The sequence below is a fragment of the Callorhinus ursinus genome, unplaced genomic scaffold (assembly GCF_003265705.2).
Source record: "Callorhinus ursinus isolate GAN/ISIS: 27379988/994484 unplaced genomic scaffold, GSC_fseal_2.0 scaffold8, whole genome shotgun sequence".
Classification (NCBI taxonomy): domain Eukaryota; kingdom Metazoa; phylum Chordata; class Mammalia; order Carnivora; family Otariidae; genus Callorhinus; species Callorhinus ursinus.
The window spans coordinates 8696592-8710390 of record NW_027397070.1 but is presented as its reverse complement, the minus strand read 5'-3'; the positions used below and the strand labels follow the sequence as shown (position 1 = coordinate 8710390).

General features: G+C 38.4%; 1 protein-coding gene across 1 annotated transcript in view; it reads right to left on the bottom strand.

Annotated features, from left to right (window-relative positions):
- Positions 1–1412: 1412 nt before the first annotated feature.
- Positions 1413–13799, bottom strand: part of COCH (cochlin) — a 14965-nt gene continuing 2578 nt past the window's right edge. The window contains exons 4-12 of the mRNA XM_025870217.2: positions 12925–13081; positions 11964–12097; positions 11218–11280; positions 9623–9667; positions 9376–9523; positions 5905–6008; positions 4986–5212; positions 4077–4593; positions 1413–1588 (exon numbers count right to left, since the gene is read on the bottom strand). Of these exons, the coding sequence (XP_025726002.1) occupies positions 1413–1588; positions 4077–4593; positions 4986–5212; positions 5905–6008; positions 9376–9523; positions 9623–9667; positions 11218–11280; positions 11964–12097; positions 12925–13081 (1571 nt within the window). The remainder of the gene's footprint in view (positions 1589–4076; positions 4594–4985; positions 5213–5904; positions 6009–9375; positions 9524–9622; positions 9668–11217; positions 11281–11963; positions 12098–12924; positions 13082–13799) is intronic.

The following is a 13799-nucleotide window of genomic DNA, read 5'->3' as shown; positions in this document are numbered from 1 at the left end:
TATTAAAGGCAGTTTCAGTTCTGCCTTTCTGATATATGGTCCTTTTATTACTTTTATACAACCTATAGAATTGTTAGACTCCAAAGATTTAGAATTAGTATGTGTACTACTCCGGTAATTCATTTAACACCTTTTTCAGGTCAACGTGTAAATTGTTACAGATAGGATCAGTGTATATGTGAAGGGACATAGGGCTCTTAGGTGGATGAGGGAGAGGACAGGTCCTCTGTAGAGAAGATGAGCCAGACAAGATGACAGAATACCTTTATCTGAAGGGAGAGCTCTTGGTGAGGTAATGATAGTTATATTAAGGGAATTCTCATCACTTTTCAAAAACCAACTTTACAAGCATATGGAAGTAAAGATAATGTTAATTAGAAGACATTTTTGTTTAATCAAAAGCATCTCATGCTGTTTAACTTGGTAGTGGCTGTGTGTATAATGCCTAGAACAGGAGACATTCAATAAATAGTTGAATAAATATAACAATTTAAAAAATTCAGAATTGGTCTTTCTGCATAAAATAGCGAATGTAGGATTTTTTACCATGTTCCAGGGATAGATACTTGGAATAATAAAAGTAAAGCAGCTTAGAATAATAGTCACTAACAGTTTATTGCTTAAATAGTCAAACTACAATATTTTTCCCTGCAGTTCTATTTTTAATATGTGCTTTTCCTCACAGCCAAATGTTTACAACTATAAGTAGTAAGTAAAAATTTACCAACTTAGCTATTTTTTAGTACATGGATGACTTTGAGTATAAGCCAAATATATCTATACACGTACAAAATTAAGGATATAAATAGAAAAATACCAGGCAATCCTGCTATCTTGTTCAGTGTGATACTCCCGTTATGTTATGAAAATACACTACAAAAGAAACTTCATGCCTAATTCCCTTCCATTTCATTCATGATTACAACTTTTTAGTATATCAAGTAACAAATATTGTTGATTGGTTTTAAAACAACATCTATTGGGGCAAAATAACATTTTAACTGAATTAACTATTTGTTTCATTTTCCTTATGTGTTTAATACAGAATGATTAGAGAAGGAATGTTGCTTTTGTTCTGAATATCATTCTTTTATTGAGCTATGGAATTTGCATTTCTATACATATAATACGCATTTTAGAATTCTTAAGATTTGGATGCACGATATTTCCTCTTTCCTGAGTTTCTAAGGGTCATGATTATGAAGTCTCGGCAGAGTGTTTAACAATTCTAAATTGTCATTAGAAGGTAGTAGCTTTAAATGAATGCTTATTTGCTTGAAACAGCTGTTGGCATTTTTAATATAATAGTTTTGTATCTGATCCTAGTATGCTATATAGTATTTTGGTATGAGAAAATGACTTATACATTCTATCCTCTTGCACTTTTTCTTTCAGTTGTCAGAACGTCCCCATTATTGCTGGGATTCCAAGAAATCTCTACAAATGCCTCTGATGACATCGGAAACAATTGGTTCTAATCCTGTGAACTCTCTTGTGAAGAAAGCATGTGACTCCTTTGGTTTAGAGGCCATATCTTTCAGGTCATCCAAAGGTGCCCAAGCCACACCAACAGAGAAGATGGTGATACCTACAATGAAAATATTTTTAAGTGAATTAAAACCAAGTTCCAGTTTATATATAAAATCAGGTGTAAATATTTTTCATGAATTACTAAACAGTAATAGAAAAAACTCTCTAGTAATGTCTGAAGAACTAAATCTCCTTCACCAAATGGTTAGGTAGGTTTTAACAGTCATCATGATGAGAATGACCAACAGTTGAATCAAAAACAGAAGCTCTGCCATCAGTATAAATTACATTAACTGATAAATCACATGATCACTGACAAATACTGGATAAGCTGATAAAGATCTTAAAAAAAAAAAACTAATAGTGAAATGGTGAAAACTTCCTGAGATTGGCATGAGAATGAGCTGTCTACTATCACCACTCTAATTATTTTACTGGAGTCCTAGCCAATGTAACAGCATGAAAGAATGGCACAAAATTTGGGATACATAAATGGAAGTTTTCTAAGACTGTTGCATTGCCAGGCATGGCGACTAGGCCTCTGTGAATATTGAGAGCTTTCTTCCGTTTTGATTTGTATATTAAATCGGCAAACTGACCTGCAGTCAGAAATTTGACCAAAGCAAAAATCTGGTGATAAAAACAGCCAAAGAGGTCTGTGAAGCTGGAATAATTTCTCGTTACATACACACTGAGGCATAACCTCTGCATTCCCTTGTGCTACTGGAAGGCTTTTACTCTGAATACATTTTGGCTAGGGTGATAACTACATTAGTTTGATTTCACCTCAATCCCAAGTGCAGTAGTTGTTTACCATCTTTCTTTTGGGTGAAATTCCCTATAATGTTTTGAGAGTTTCTGAAATAACTTCTAAGACTTCATACCCCTTCTAGTGATATTCTGTGCCAAGAGTTGTGAATATTTAAGATATAAATAAAGCAGGTTTAGTTTATATAAAAGCTCCTTGAAACTATTTATTACACCCAGTCAATACTCATCTGGCAAAAAAAAAAAAATTTCTCCCCTCAGGTTTCGTCACTTGTAGATTGAATTCAAGCTCAGAGTGGTTAGCTTGGACCAAATACATAATTACAGCTTAAAAAAAAGTTATGACCCAGCCCTGAAAGCCTACTCTGTATTCTGGCTTTTGTTAACTTTGTAACTTTGACTTTACTATCACTAAAGGGTAGTTTTTATGAAAATGGTGTGGCCCAACCTCCCGAAATTCAACTAATTAAATAAGGAAAATATATTTCAATTAATGAAGTTCACTTAATTTAGCCTGAATCCAAGCCTGTTAACCATAAATTATTTCAGTAAGCTACATTTTTAAAAATTTACTTAGAGAGAGTGCATGCGCAAGTGGGGAGAAGGGCAGAGGGAGAGAAACCCTCAAGCAGATTCCCCATGGAGTGCTGAGCTCCACGTGGAGCTTGATCCCACAACTGTGAGATCATGACCTGATGCTAAAGCAGGAGTTGCAAGCTCGATGGACTGAGCCACACAGGTGCCCCTGTAAGCCGCATTTTTAAGGAGTATGATAGCAAACAGGTCTTTGATCTGGATTAGTTGCTGATGTATAAAATAAGCCAGATGTATAAAAAATAAGCCAATGTATAGCTTAAATTCCATGTATCAGTTTACCCACTAAATAACACTATTCCATCAATATATAAGTACATAAGTACATTAACGTGCTAATAAATGTATCAAAGGAAAAAGGTTAAGTCATTAGGAATTAAATAGGGAAAAGGATATATGTAAGAGTATAAGAAAATGCAAGGCTGCTAATTCCCCTCTCCCAAGTTAGCGTTTTTGTTAAGTAGTATTGGACTGCAGTCACTCAGTTTTATCCCAGGAAAGGGAATGCCAGCTTTTTGTTGCCCTATTTGATCTCAGCAACACATTATGCTAATGTTTTCAGGAATGAGTTGCCTTTGCCAAAAGTAATATTAAGGTTGGGGTAAGGGAGAAAGAAGACCTTTTTGTACCCTTTTACAACATTAGAGTGTGTTTTTATTATCTCAGGAAGAAAAAGATACTAAAAAGGAAGTTTAGACGGAACAGAATTAAAGTCTACTGGTGACCTTAGAAAACTCATGCCAGACTCAAAACTACTAAAAAAAAAAAAAAAAATTATCAAATAGATTCATGGTAAATTGTGATATACTGTGATCTTGGGGGGATATATTCCAAGTTTGAGCCAAACATAAGCACTTGTAACATGTTTCCCTGACACATGACATGGTTCTCCTGGGCGTTCTCCCAACAATACAGTGATGAGGAGTGTGGACTCAGCCAGACTGCCTGGATGTGAATGCTGGCCTCACCACTTGCTAGCTGTATGGTTTTGAGGAAATTTGTTTCCTTATCCATAGAATGAGATTCATTGGGCTGGTATGACAACTCAGTTAATGTTGGGTAAAGCTCTTAGAACAGTGACTGCCATAATGCAGGTGTTTGTTCAATAAAATAAATGCTTAAGTTTATATTTACAAAACTCACTGAACCCCTCAGTTCCCTACCCAGACGGACAAGAACCTTACCTGCATCGTGTGCAGCAGCAGCAGGGCCTCGAACATCATCATAGGACTGGCCGTCTGTGACAATTACCAGGAAGTTCTTGTTGGGGCTCTCCCTCATGGGACCAAACACATTTCTAACAGTGAAGGAGATGGCATCGCCTGTGGCTGTCCCACCGCTCATATAGCGAATGTTTCTGATAACAGCTAGGACATTCTCTTTGGTGCTATAATCAGTGAAACTGAATTCTGTGCGCTGATCATAGGTGAACTGTACAGCAGCTATCTTGGCACCAATATCTGAGATTTCAAAAGTCTTGGCTATGTTGGAAACAAATTCAAGCATGAGGCGAAAATTACTGTCTCCAACACTGCTGGAGCCATCAATTAGAAAGGCTATGTTCACTGAGTTGTAACAGGTCTTGCTGCACATCATTTGCTCATGAGTGCAGAGTTTCTGAACCAGAGGCTTTACATATTTTGTGGTACCAAACCAGTTAGGCATGTGGTAAGAGAAGAAGCCATTATTCCGACAGACAGCCTAATGAGGGAGAGAGAAAAGGGATCAAAAGTTGTTTCTTAAAAATTACAGAAACATTATGGGCGCCTGGGTGGCTCAGTTGTTAAGTGTCTGCCGTCAGCTCAGGTCATGATCCCAGGGTCCTGGGATCGAGCCCCTCATCGGGCTCGCTGTTTCACGGGAAGCCTGCTTCTCCCTCTCCCACTCCCCCTGCTTGTGTTCCCTCTCTTGCTGTGTCTCTCTCTGTTGAATAAATAAAATCTTTAAAAAAAATTATAGAAACATTAAAACAATTATAAAAAACATTCTGTCTTGACTGTTCAAAGTTAATTCAGATAAGAGCCAGTCAGCACTATGCCTCGAGGTCCAAAATTAAATCACTACCTTAACAGAAGACACCCTCACCTCCTTACCTTGTCAACAAATGCAACATCCTGAACCATCCCCAGTTCTTCAGGGATAGGCTTGGCCACAGAAACTATAAATACATTGACACCGAACTCTCTGGCCACGATGCCTGCTTCTTCAATGTCATCAGAAGGCCAGCCATCAATAAATACCACCACCACTTTGGGGATCCCTCTTCTTACTCCAGTGTCTGCTGTGAAGAAATTCTGGGCGGTATGCTTCAAGGCTTTTCCTAGGTTTGAAAAAGAAGCAAGCTGGAAAAGCACCACCGCTCAAATGACATTTCCATTTCCCTGTACCAGCTTGATGCCACCAAAGTTTAAGAATTTAACTTACATAGAACTTGGTTCTATAATAGATGGGAAAGTTTAATTATCCATCAGGCTTATTTGTTTTGTCTTCACAACCCACATTACTTCCCCCATCACCTCTCAGAAGCTTCATGTTTTCTTACTGTATGTCAATCACCAGTCAGAAACCCAACTGACTCCCACTCCTGTACTTTTGCTATCTAGCCCCTTGCTGACTGACTAGTACCACTAGAGACTCTGAACAAGAAATCTTCCTTCAAAGGGTCTGTAGTGCTTCTCTAGTTCTTTCTGCCCCATCTCCATTTGTTAAATCAGTCTGTTGATCTTCTTTTTAACATGCTGAACAGTGGCTATCTGTTCTATCCAAGCAATATGAGGATTATAAAGCACGATACTTTTTTTGTATTTTAAACAAGCAATATTAATTAGCCCTTTAGCCTATTTTCCATTACAAATTCAGTATCTTAGATGACTGACTACAAATCTAGCCAAGATTTCAGTGTCAGGAGGAAGAGGTTCACATCTGCTTATATAAAATAGCCTAAAACTTTTATAGGTCTGATCACTCATAACCTTCTCTTGTGTTGCATCCCAGGGGCCAAAGTCTACTTACCTGTATTGGAATTACCCCCTCTGAAACCTACTTCCTTTATGGCAAACAAAACATCTTTGGCTGATGTAAAGTTTTTCAAGTAAAATTCTATTTTGGGATGTTCACTAAGTGGAAAAATGAAAAAAATGTTATCTAGGGAGAACTGGAAAGGTAAAACAAGCAACATTATATATGATAAAAAAGTCTTTAAATTAGACAATGCCTAAGTTTCTTTCTTAATCCCATAGTATACAGTCAATTAAGGTATTGTATCCTTACTTGAATTTTAAGGCATCTTTCAGAAATGTAATAAAAACCATTGCTACCTTGAGGGTTTACTTTATTCTGGGTAATATGCTATATACATATAACATGTGTCATCTCATTTCATCATAACTCTACAAGGTAGAAACTATTATCCCTATTATATAAATGAAGAAACTGAGGCTCAGAGCATTTAGGTAACTTGCCCAAAAAAACATAGCTGTACTTCAAATTCAGGTTTGTCTGACACCAGAGTCCATGCCTAACCTATATGGTGCCCCTCAAACCAGGCCTGGCTCAGAACACTGGGCTTAATGGAAATCTGCAGAGTTGGGCAGCACAGAGTTGGAAGGTGGCTGGGTGTGAGGTTAGGTCTGTTCCAGTGTGAGACCCTGGTAGCACTCAACAGAATGGGCCTATTAAATACTCCAGTTTCTGGTCAGAAGAGGCAATTTCAAGGACACTGGGACCAACATTTTAAGAATGAGAAGGTATAAGAAGATAAATTATGAAGGATTACAATATTGAATTTTCGTTGTAATAAAGGATATTGACATTACCAATCTTAATGTATATTATAATATTTGGAATTTTCCATATTTAATAGAAGGATTTCAGCTCACTTTTTTTTTCAGCTCACTTTTATCACTACTCTGTGTTCAGTAGAGACCATGCTGAGTAAAAACAGTTAAAAGCACCATTTTTGTGTTTAGTTTTTAGATAAGTCAGTATTTCATTAAGTGTAAAATTTTAAGATCTTAGTATTATCAATCATCATTAAGAGTTTTGAGACAAATATAGCACTGGTTGTATTTCTGTATATCTGGTGGAATGCTGGGCCACAAAATCAGATATTATGGGTTGATAACCTTTTCACTTGAATGGTCACTTTTCAACTATCCAAATTGTGATTTGAGATTTAGTCTTGTTTTTGCATCCTTAATGATATATTCTGTTATTCTGCTTAAATATAAACTCTTGATATAGTTTATTCTGATGTTCTTCCTAAAGTAGGAAAACTATAAGCCAAGAAGTTATAGAGAAGCTAGTCTTTGTTTGAATCTACAAGATAGTATAGCTTTCGTCTTGAAAAAGACTTGGATACAAATCGCAAAGAAAAAAATTAAGAAGAAAAGTACTGAGGGGAATTTGCCTGAGATGTTAAAATGTACAATAAAGCTACAATAATCAAAGCATTGTGGAAAAGCTGTGGAATTAGCTTACAGATCAAGGAAACTGACTTGCCTAAACTTCTATATAAAATTGATATTTTCAAATCAATGGAATAAGAAGCTCATTTGTTTTAAAGGTATGGGACAAATGGTTAAATTATGTAGAAAACAAAGTTAAATTCTCCTACCAAAAAAAGTATCTACATTAAGAACCAGTTGTAAAAAAATAACATAATGAAACAGAAATTAATACTGGTAGTACTGGTGCTACACTTACACACTGCTGATAGCAGTTTAAACTGGATCAGCTTTCTAGAAAGCAATTTAACTTTGTATCAGAAGCCTTAAAAATGTCAGAACCCTTTGACCCAATTTCACTTTCAGGAATCTAGTCTAATGAACTAATCAAAGATGGCACAGGATAACATAAGGATGTTAAATCATAATGTAATGTGTAGGGATGCCTGGGTGGCTCAGTCAGTTAAGCGTCTGCTTTCGGCTCGGGTCATGATCTCAGGGTCCTGGGATCAAGTCCCGCATCGGGCTCCCTGCTCCACGGGCCACGGGGAGCCTGCTTCTCCCTCTGCCTCTGCATCTCTCTCTCTGTCTCTCATGAATGGATAAATAAAATCTTAAAAAGTATATATATAATAATGTAATGTGTAATGGTGAAAAAAAACAAGAAAAAACAGAAGAATGGTTAAATACCATGCAAAGGAACATTATAAATTTTTTTTATTTTGAGAGGGCATGGGTGAGTGGGGGAGGGGGCAGAGGGAGAGAGAGAATCTTAAGCAGACTCCATGCCCAGCACAGAGCCCACACAGGGCTGGATCTTACGACCCTGAGATTATGACCTGAGCCAAAATCGAGAGTCAGACGGTTAACTGACTGAGCCACCCAGGCATCCCCAAACATCATTTTTTGAAGAGCAGTTGTGATCTGGTAAAATGCTCAAATGATTAAGGATTAAAAAAACAGGACATAAGACATTTTTATAGTTGGAGCTTTTCACAAAGCAACACACATATGTAGGAGCGGTGGGGGATAGGCAAAATGGGTGAAGAAGAGTGGGAGTTGCAGGCTTCCAGTTATGAAATGAGTAAGTCAGGAGAATAAAAGGTATAGCATAAGGAATGTAGTCAGTGGCTTTGTAATAGCATCCTATGGAGACGGATGGTAGCTACACTTACAGTAAGCATAGTGTTACATATAAAGATGTTGAATCACTATGTTGTACGCCTGAAACTAATGTAACATTGTGTGTCAACTATACTTCAATTATACACACACACAACACACACACGTACAAATTTTCTTAAAATACTGAAAGGAGGGGCGCCTGGGTGGCTCATTCAGTTAAACGTTTGCCTTCGGCTCAGGTCATGATCCCAGGGTCCTGGGATGGATCCCTTCTCAGTGGGGCATCTGCTTCTCCCTCTTCCTCTGCCACTCCCTCGGCTCATGTTTTTTCTCTCTCTCTCTCTCTCATAAATAAATCTTTAAAAAAAATAAAGGATATAAAACATTTTATAGTGATTATCTCTGAGGGGCATATTTGGGAAATTGGTTTTCTTTGTGCTTTATATGTTTTTCAAGCTTTCTATAGTGAGCATATTATAATCCTAAAAGCCATTGATATTATTTTTAAATGAACAAAATTAAAAAGGTGGAACTTCAGATCTCCAAGGAACTATGGTAAATGTTTAAAAGAATGACAGAATAGGGAGGAGGGATAGACAGATCATTACTTCCTTCAGCAAAGAGGAATCAGGAATTGAGCAGACTATATTGTGCAGATATAATTTGTATAGCAACAAAACCTTTTAGTCTACCTTCTGGTCCTCAAATAGCATATAATTCTCAATCTTTTTATTCCAAAAAGGAAGCACTTAGACCTACCTAGTCTGCTTGGCAGTCTTAAACCCTGTATTTATAGTTTGGGAATTCAGATAGTCCACACTCAATATGTTTATATTGAACCGAAATGCATGTATCCACTAAAAGGATTAATCATTTATCATTAAGTCTCCACCCATTTTAACAAGATTGGTACCTGGCTTGAACAAGGCCCACGTGTGGTCCCTCTGTTCCAATTCCCAACATTAGAGCCACTTTGCCAACAAAATTCTTCTGTAGATTAAATCGGCGCTGCCCAATATTAAAACTTCCATCAATCAGAAATGCAATATCTGCTTTACAGTCTGTGAATACCCAAACAAGTCTTTCTGTTAGCAGTTTCAAGAGAGAGGGAGGGAGGGAGAGCAAATGTTACTTTCCCAAATGGATATCTGGACTTTTACCTTTATTGCCAGTTTTCTTCTCAGGTGTTTTCTTTAGTCGTTTCCCTGAAACCAAGGAAGCACTTGGCATTAGTGAAGGAAGACAGTTTCATAGCAAGAAGCCCACATGGGGAAAAGCTCATGACAAGGAGTGTCATTCTTAAAAATACTTGTTTTAAAAAAATTAATTTCCTAAAAAAATTAATTTTCTCATGGTTTTCTGGATTGGGGAAGCAATGCCCCAGTAAAGAAACAAGTCAGAACTGTTGTAGGCCTATATATTTGATATGCCACTAATTCAGTACTTGATATCTCAAACCCACAGTTGAGGCAGGACTGGAAACTCAAGAGTTAGATTCTAATGTTCTTAATTTCTTTGACTTTAGAACTGCCAGTCTTGGGGCGCCTGGGTGGCTCAGTCGGTTAAGTGTCTGCCTTTGGCTCAGGTCATGATCTCAGGGTCCTGGGATCAAGCCCTATGTCAGGCTCCCTGCTCAGTGGGGAATCTGCTTGTCTCTCTCCCTCTGCCCTTTCCCCTGGCTTGTGCTCTCTCTCAAATAAATAAATCTTAAAAAAACAAAACAAAAAACTGCCACAGTCTTAGGAAAAGAGATCCCTGGCTATTTGTTAAAATGGATCCATACTAATTCCTTTTTGCATATGGCAAATGCAACTAGGAAGTTCATGGTACTTTTACTTTGTCCAGTTTCTAGGCATGGGGTTTATCAAATCAGAAATAGGACTTCAAGAGAATGTTTGGTAGCAGAGTTTATAATTGAAAATAGAATGATATGAATTTGAAATAAAGTATATGTTTCTTTATGTAATATACCAGTAAACACAAGATATTTGTTTTATTTTATTTTAAAAGATTTTATTTATTTGAGAGAGAGAGAGAGAGAGAGAGAGAGAGAGAGAGAGAGAGAGAGAAACAGCATGAGAGGGGAGAAGGTCAGAGGGAGAAGCAGGCTCCCCGCTGAGCCGGGAGCCTGATGTGGGACTCGATCCCAGGACTCCAGGATCATGACCTGAGCTGAAGGCAGTCGCTTAACCAACTGAGCCACCCAGGCGCCCTATTTTATTTTTTTAAAGATTTTACTTATTTATTTGACAGGACACAGCGAGAGAGGGAACACAAGCTGGGGGAGTGGGAGAGGGAGAAGCAGGCTTCCTGTGGAGCAGGGAGCCCAATGTGGGGCTCAATCCCAGGACCCTGGGATCATGACCTTAGCCCAAAGCAGACGCTTAATGACTGAGCCACCCAGGCACCCCTTTTTTTTTCATTTTTAAAGATTTTATTTATTTGAGGGCACCTGGGTGGCTCAGTCAGTTAAGCGTCTGCCTTTGGCTCAGGTCATGATCTCAGGGTCCTGGGATTGAGCCCCGGGTCAGGTTCTCTGCTCAGCGGGAAGTCTGCTTCTCTTTCTCCCTCTGCCCCTCCCCCTGAGATCATGACCTGAGCCAAGGTCAGACGCTTAACCGACTGAGCTACCCAGATGCCCCTGTTGTGTGTTTAATATCAATTTCCTTTAAAAGGAAAGCTATCAACAGCACATTTATTTTTAATTTCCAAATGCTGTGCCAGGCAACTAGGAGATAGCTTCCATATTTCATACCTGTTGGTGGACGTGCTGTGGACACTGCTTGTCCTGTGGCTTCCTGGGTACCACTTTTTCCTTCTGTTAAAAATAAAGAGAAGACTATTTTTTCCTCTTCCTTCTTTACCATCAAAGCATAATGAATATAATTTAGGGGTCTACAGGATGATAAATGTAATCGAGTGATGGCAATTACATCAATACTTGCTTCATGCTAGTTTCAAAGAACCAAAATGGGTTTTTAGCTATTAAATCATATTTTAAAAGGATCACCAAAAATGAATTCACATTCATTTTCATTCACTAGTGTTTTGATCTAATGTTACCTGGTAAATATCAGGGCATTCTGATTGCAAACAAGGCAAGTTTCTTTTTCTTTTTTTTTTTTTAAGTAGGCTCCAGTCCCAGCGTGAAGCCCAACATGGGGCTTGAACTTATGACCTTAAGATCAGGACCCGAGCTAAAATCAAGAGTCAGATGCTTAACTGACTGAGCCACCCAGACACCTCAGACAATGCAAGCTTCTACTGCAATCTTCTAACAGCAAGATTATTCTTCTCGCATTCAGCCAAGTTTATCTTGAGTGGGTCTTTGCCTGTCCAGTCCCCTGACTCTAACCCATTGTTGACTCCTCTGAGTTTTGATTGTAGGCTTTTTCATCAGAGTCAAAGAGATTGGACTAAGAAAAGCAGAAAACTTCTTTTTGGCGGGGGGAGGGTGAAGTAATATTTACACAAAAGTAAGAATAATGTAATTGTACCTACTTGTCACTGTGAAAGAAGCAGACCATCTGGAAAGTGTTTGAGACTGAATGCCATTGGCAGCTACTGAGGAATAGTTTTCTCGACCTGGTAGGCTATATATTCGCACAGGTCCCCCTGAGATGCTGATTACTCCCCTGTAACACAGAAAAGCAGCTGATATTCTACCCACACTTTTTCAGGCTATCTGACTGACTTCTAGTGCCATGTTGCATCTATTGTTCTGATTAATCAAGAAAATCGTTCATCAGGGAAGATATATATGGATGCTGCCAGCCTTTTGAAAAACTTGCTTACACAGGTACAAAATATGCCTGGGAGAAATGGTACTGGGCTGTCAAACTTCTTAAATGTTGATAGGAACATACCTGTAGGATCCTGTTCCCTACAGCTCAGAGATTCAGAGTTAATAGAACCAAATAATTTTCTTAGTTTTCCTAGGTACTTTATATGTCCTTGGACTTCGTTAAAAAAAAAAAAAAGTTTTACAGGATAGCAAAGTGCGTGGTGAATATGGGCTCTGGAGGCAGCCTGGGCTCTCAGTTCCAGTCCAGGCCCTTGCTAACAGTGGCAAGATAGTTGGCAACTCTCTGAGTTCAGTTTCCTCATCTATAAAATGGAATAAAATTGTACCTACTCTCTATAATTGTAGAGTTGTCATGGAAATTAAAAACAATGTCTAGCACAAGGGTAAAAACTCACTAATATATTACATGATTAGGAGTGTTCTAAAATTCTAGGGATCTAGCTATCAAGAAATAATACAATTTGCTGTTTGTCAGAAAGCTTCCTTTGTGTAGCTGGTGCTTCAAGGATATCCCCCAAAACCTTAAAAAATGTATCCATCTTCTGTGGCCAATATTGGCACCAAAAGAAAGAAGGTGTGTGTGGGGGTCCATTTGGCTAAAGAGGGAAAGGGTATTAGTACACTTGGATTTCTCTCCCCTTGCATGTTTCAGCTTACCTGTGGACAGCTGCGCCACATATGCTTGATACAGACGCATACACTATGTTCCCAAACACCGAGAATTCCTCAAGAGCACAGCCCCCTGGGCAAAGTACATCTGCTTTCTCTTTCCTGATGTCCAGGCCTCGGGTAAAGCATGTGATAGCAATGGGAACTGAAAAGAAAGGAGGGAATGTAATGACATTCTTAGGATTTTGAGGGGTGTCGGGGGTGGGGTGGGAACTAGGGTATGAGATCAAAGATTTATCTCCCTAATTTCTACACTTAAGAATATTAATGTATGTATGGTTCCACACCATTCCAAATTTTAGCTACCCAAAAACAGTTTTCCAATTTAATCTAGTCCTCAGCCACTACAAAGCCTATTGGAAGAATTTTCTCAGTTCTTAACAGTTTGGGAATACATAATTGGAAATAGAACTAGAAAATGACATTAGTCACTCACCATTTATTCATTCTAGAAAAATAAAAATCTCAATTACAATAACAACTATGGACACAGTTGCCTGGGTTAAAGATATTAAAATCTGGGCTGAGCCTGTGAGGAACATTTCCCTTTTTTTTTTTTTTTTTAAAGTAGGCTCTACACCAAGCGTGCAACCCAATGCAGGGCTTGAACTCACGATCCTGAGGTCAAGCCCTAAGCTGAGATCAAGAGTCGCACGCCTAGGGCACCTGGGTGGCTCAGTTGGTTGGGCGACTGCTTTCGGCTCAGGTCATGATCCTGGAGTCCGGGGATCGAGTCCCACGTCGGGCTCCCTGCTCAGCAGGGAGTCTGCTTCTCCCTCTAACCCTACCCCCTCTTGGGCTCTCTCTCACTCTCTCAAATAAATAAATAAATAAATAAATAAATAAATAAATAAATAAATAAA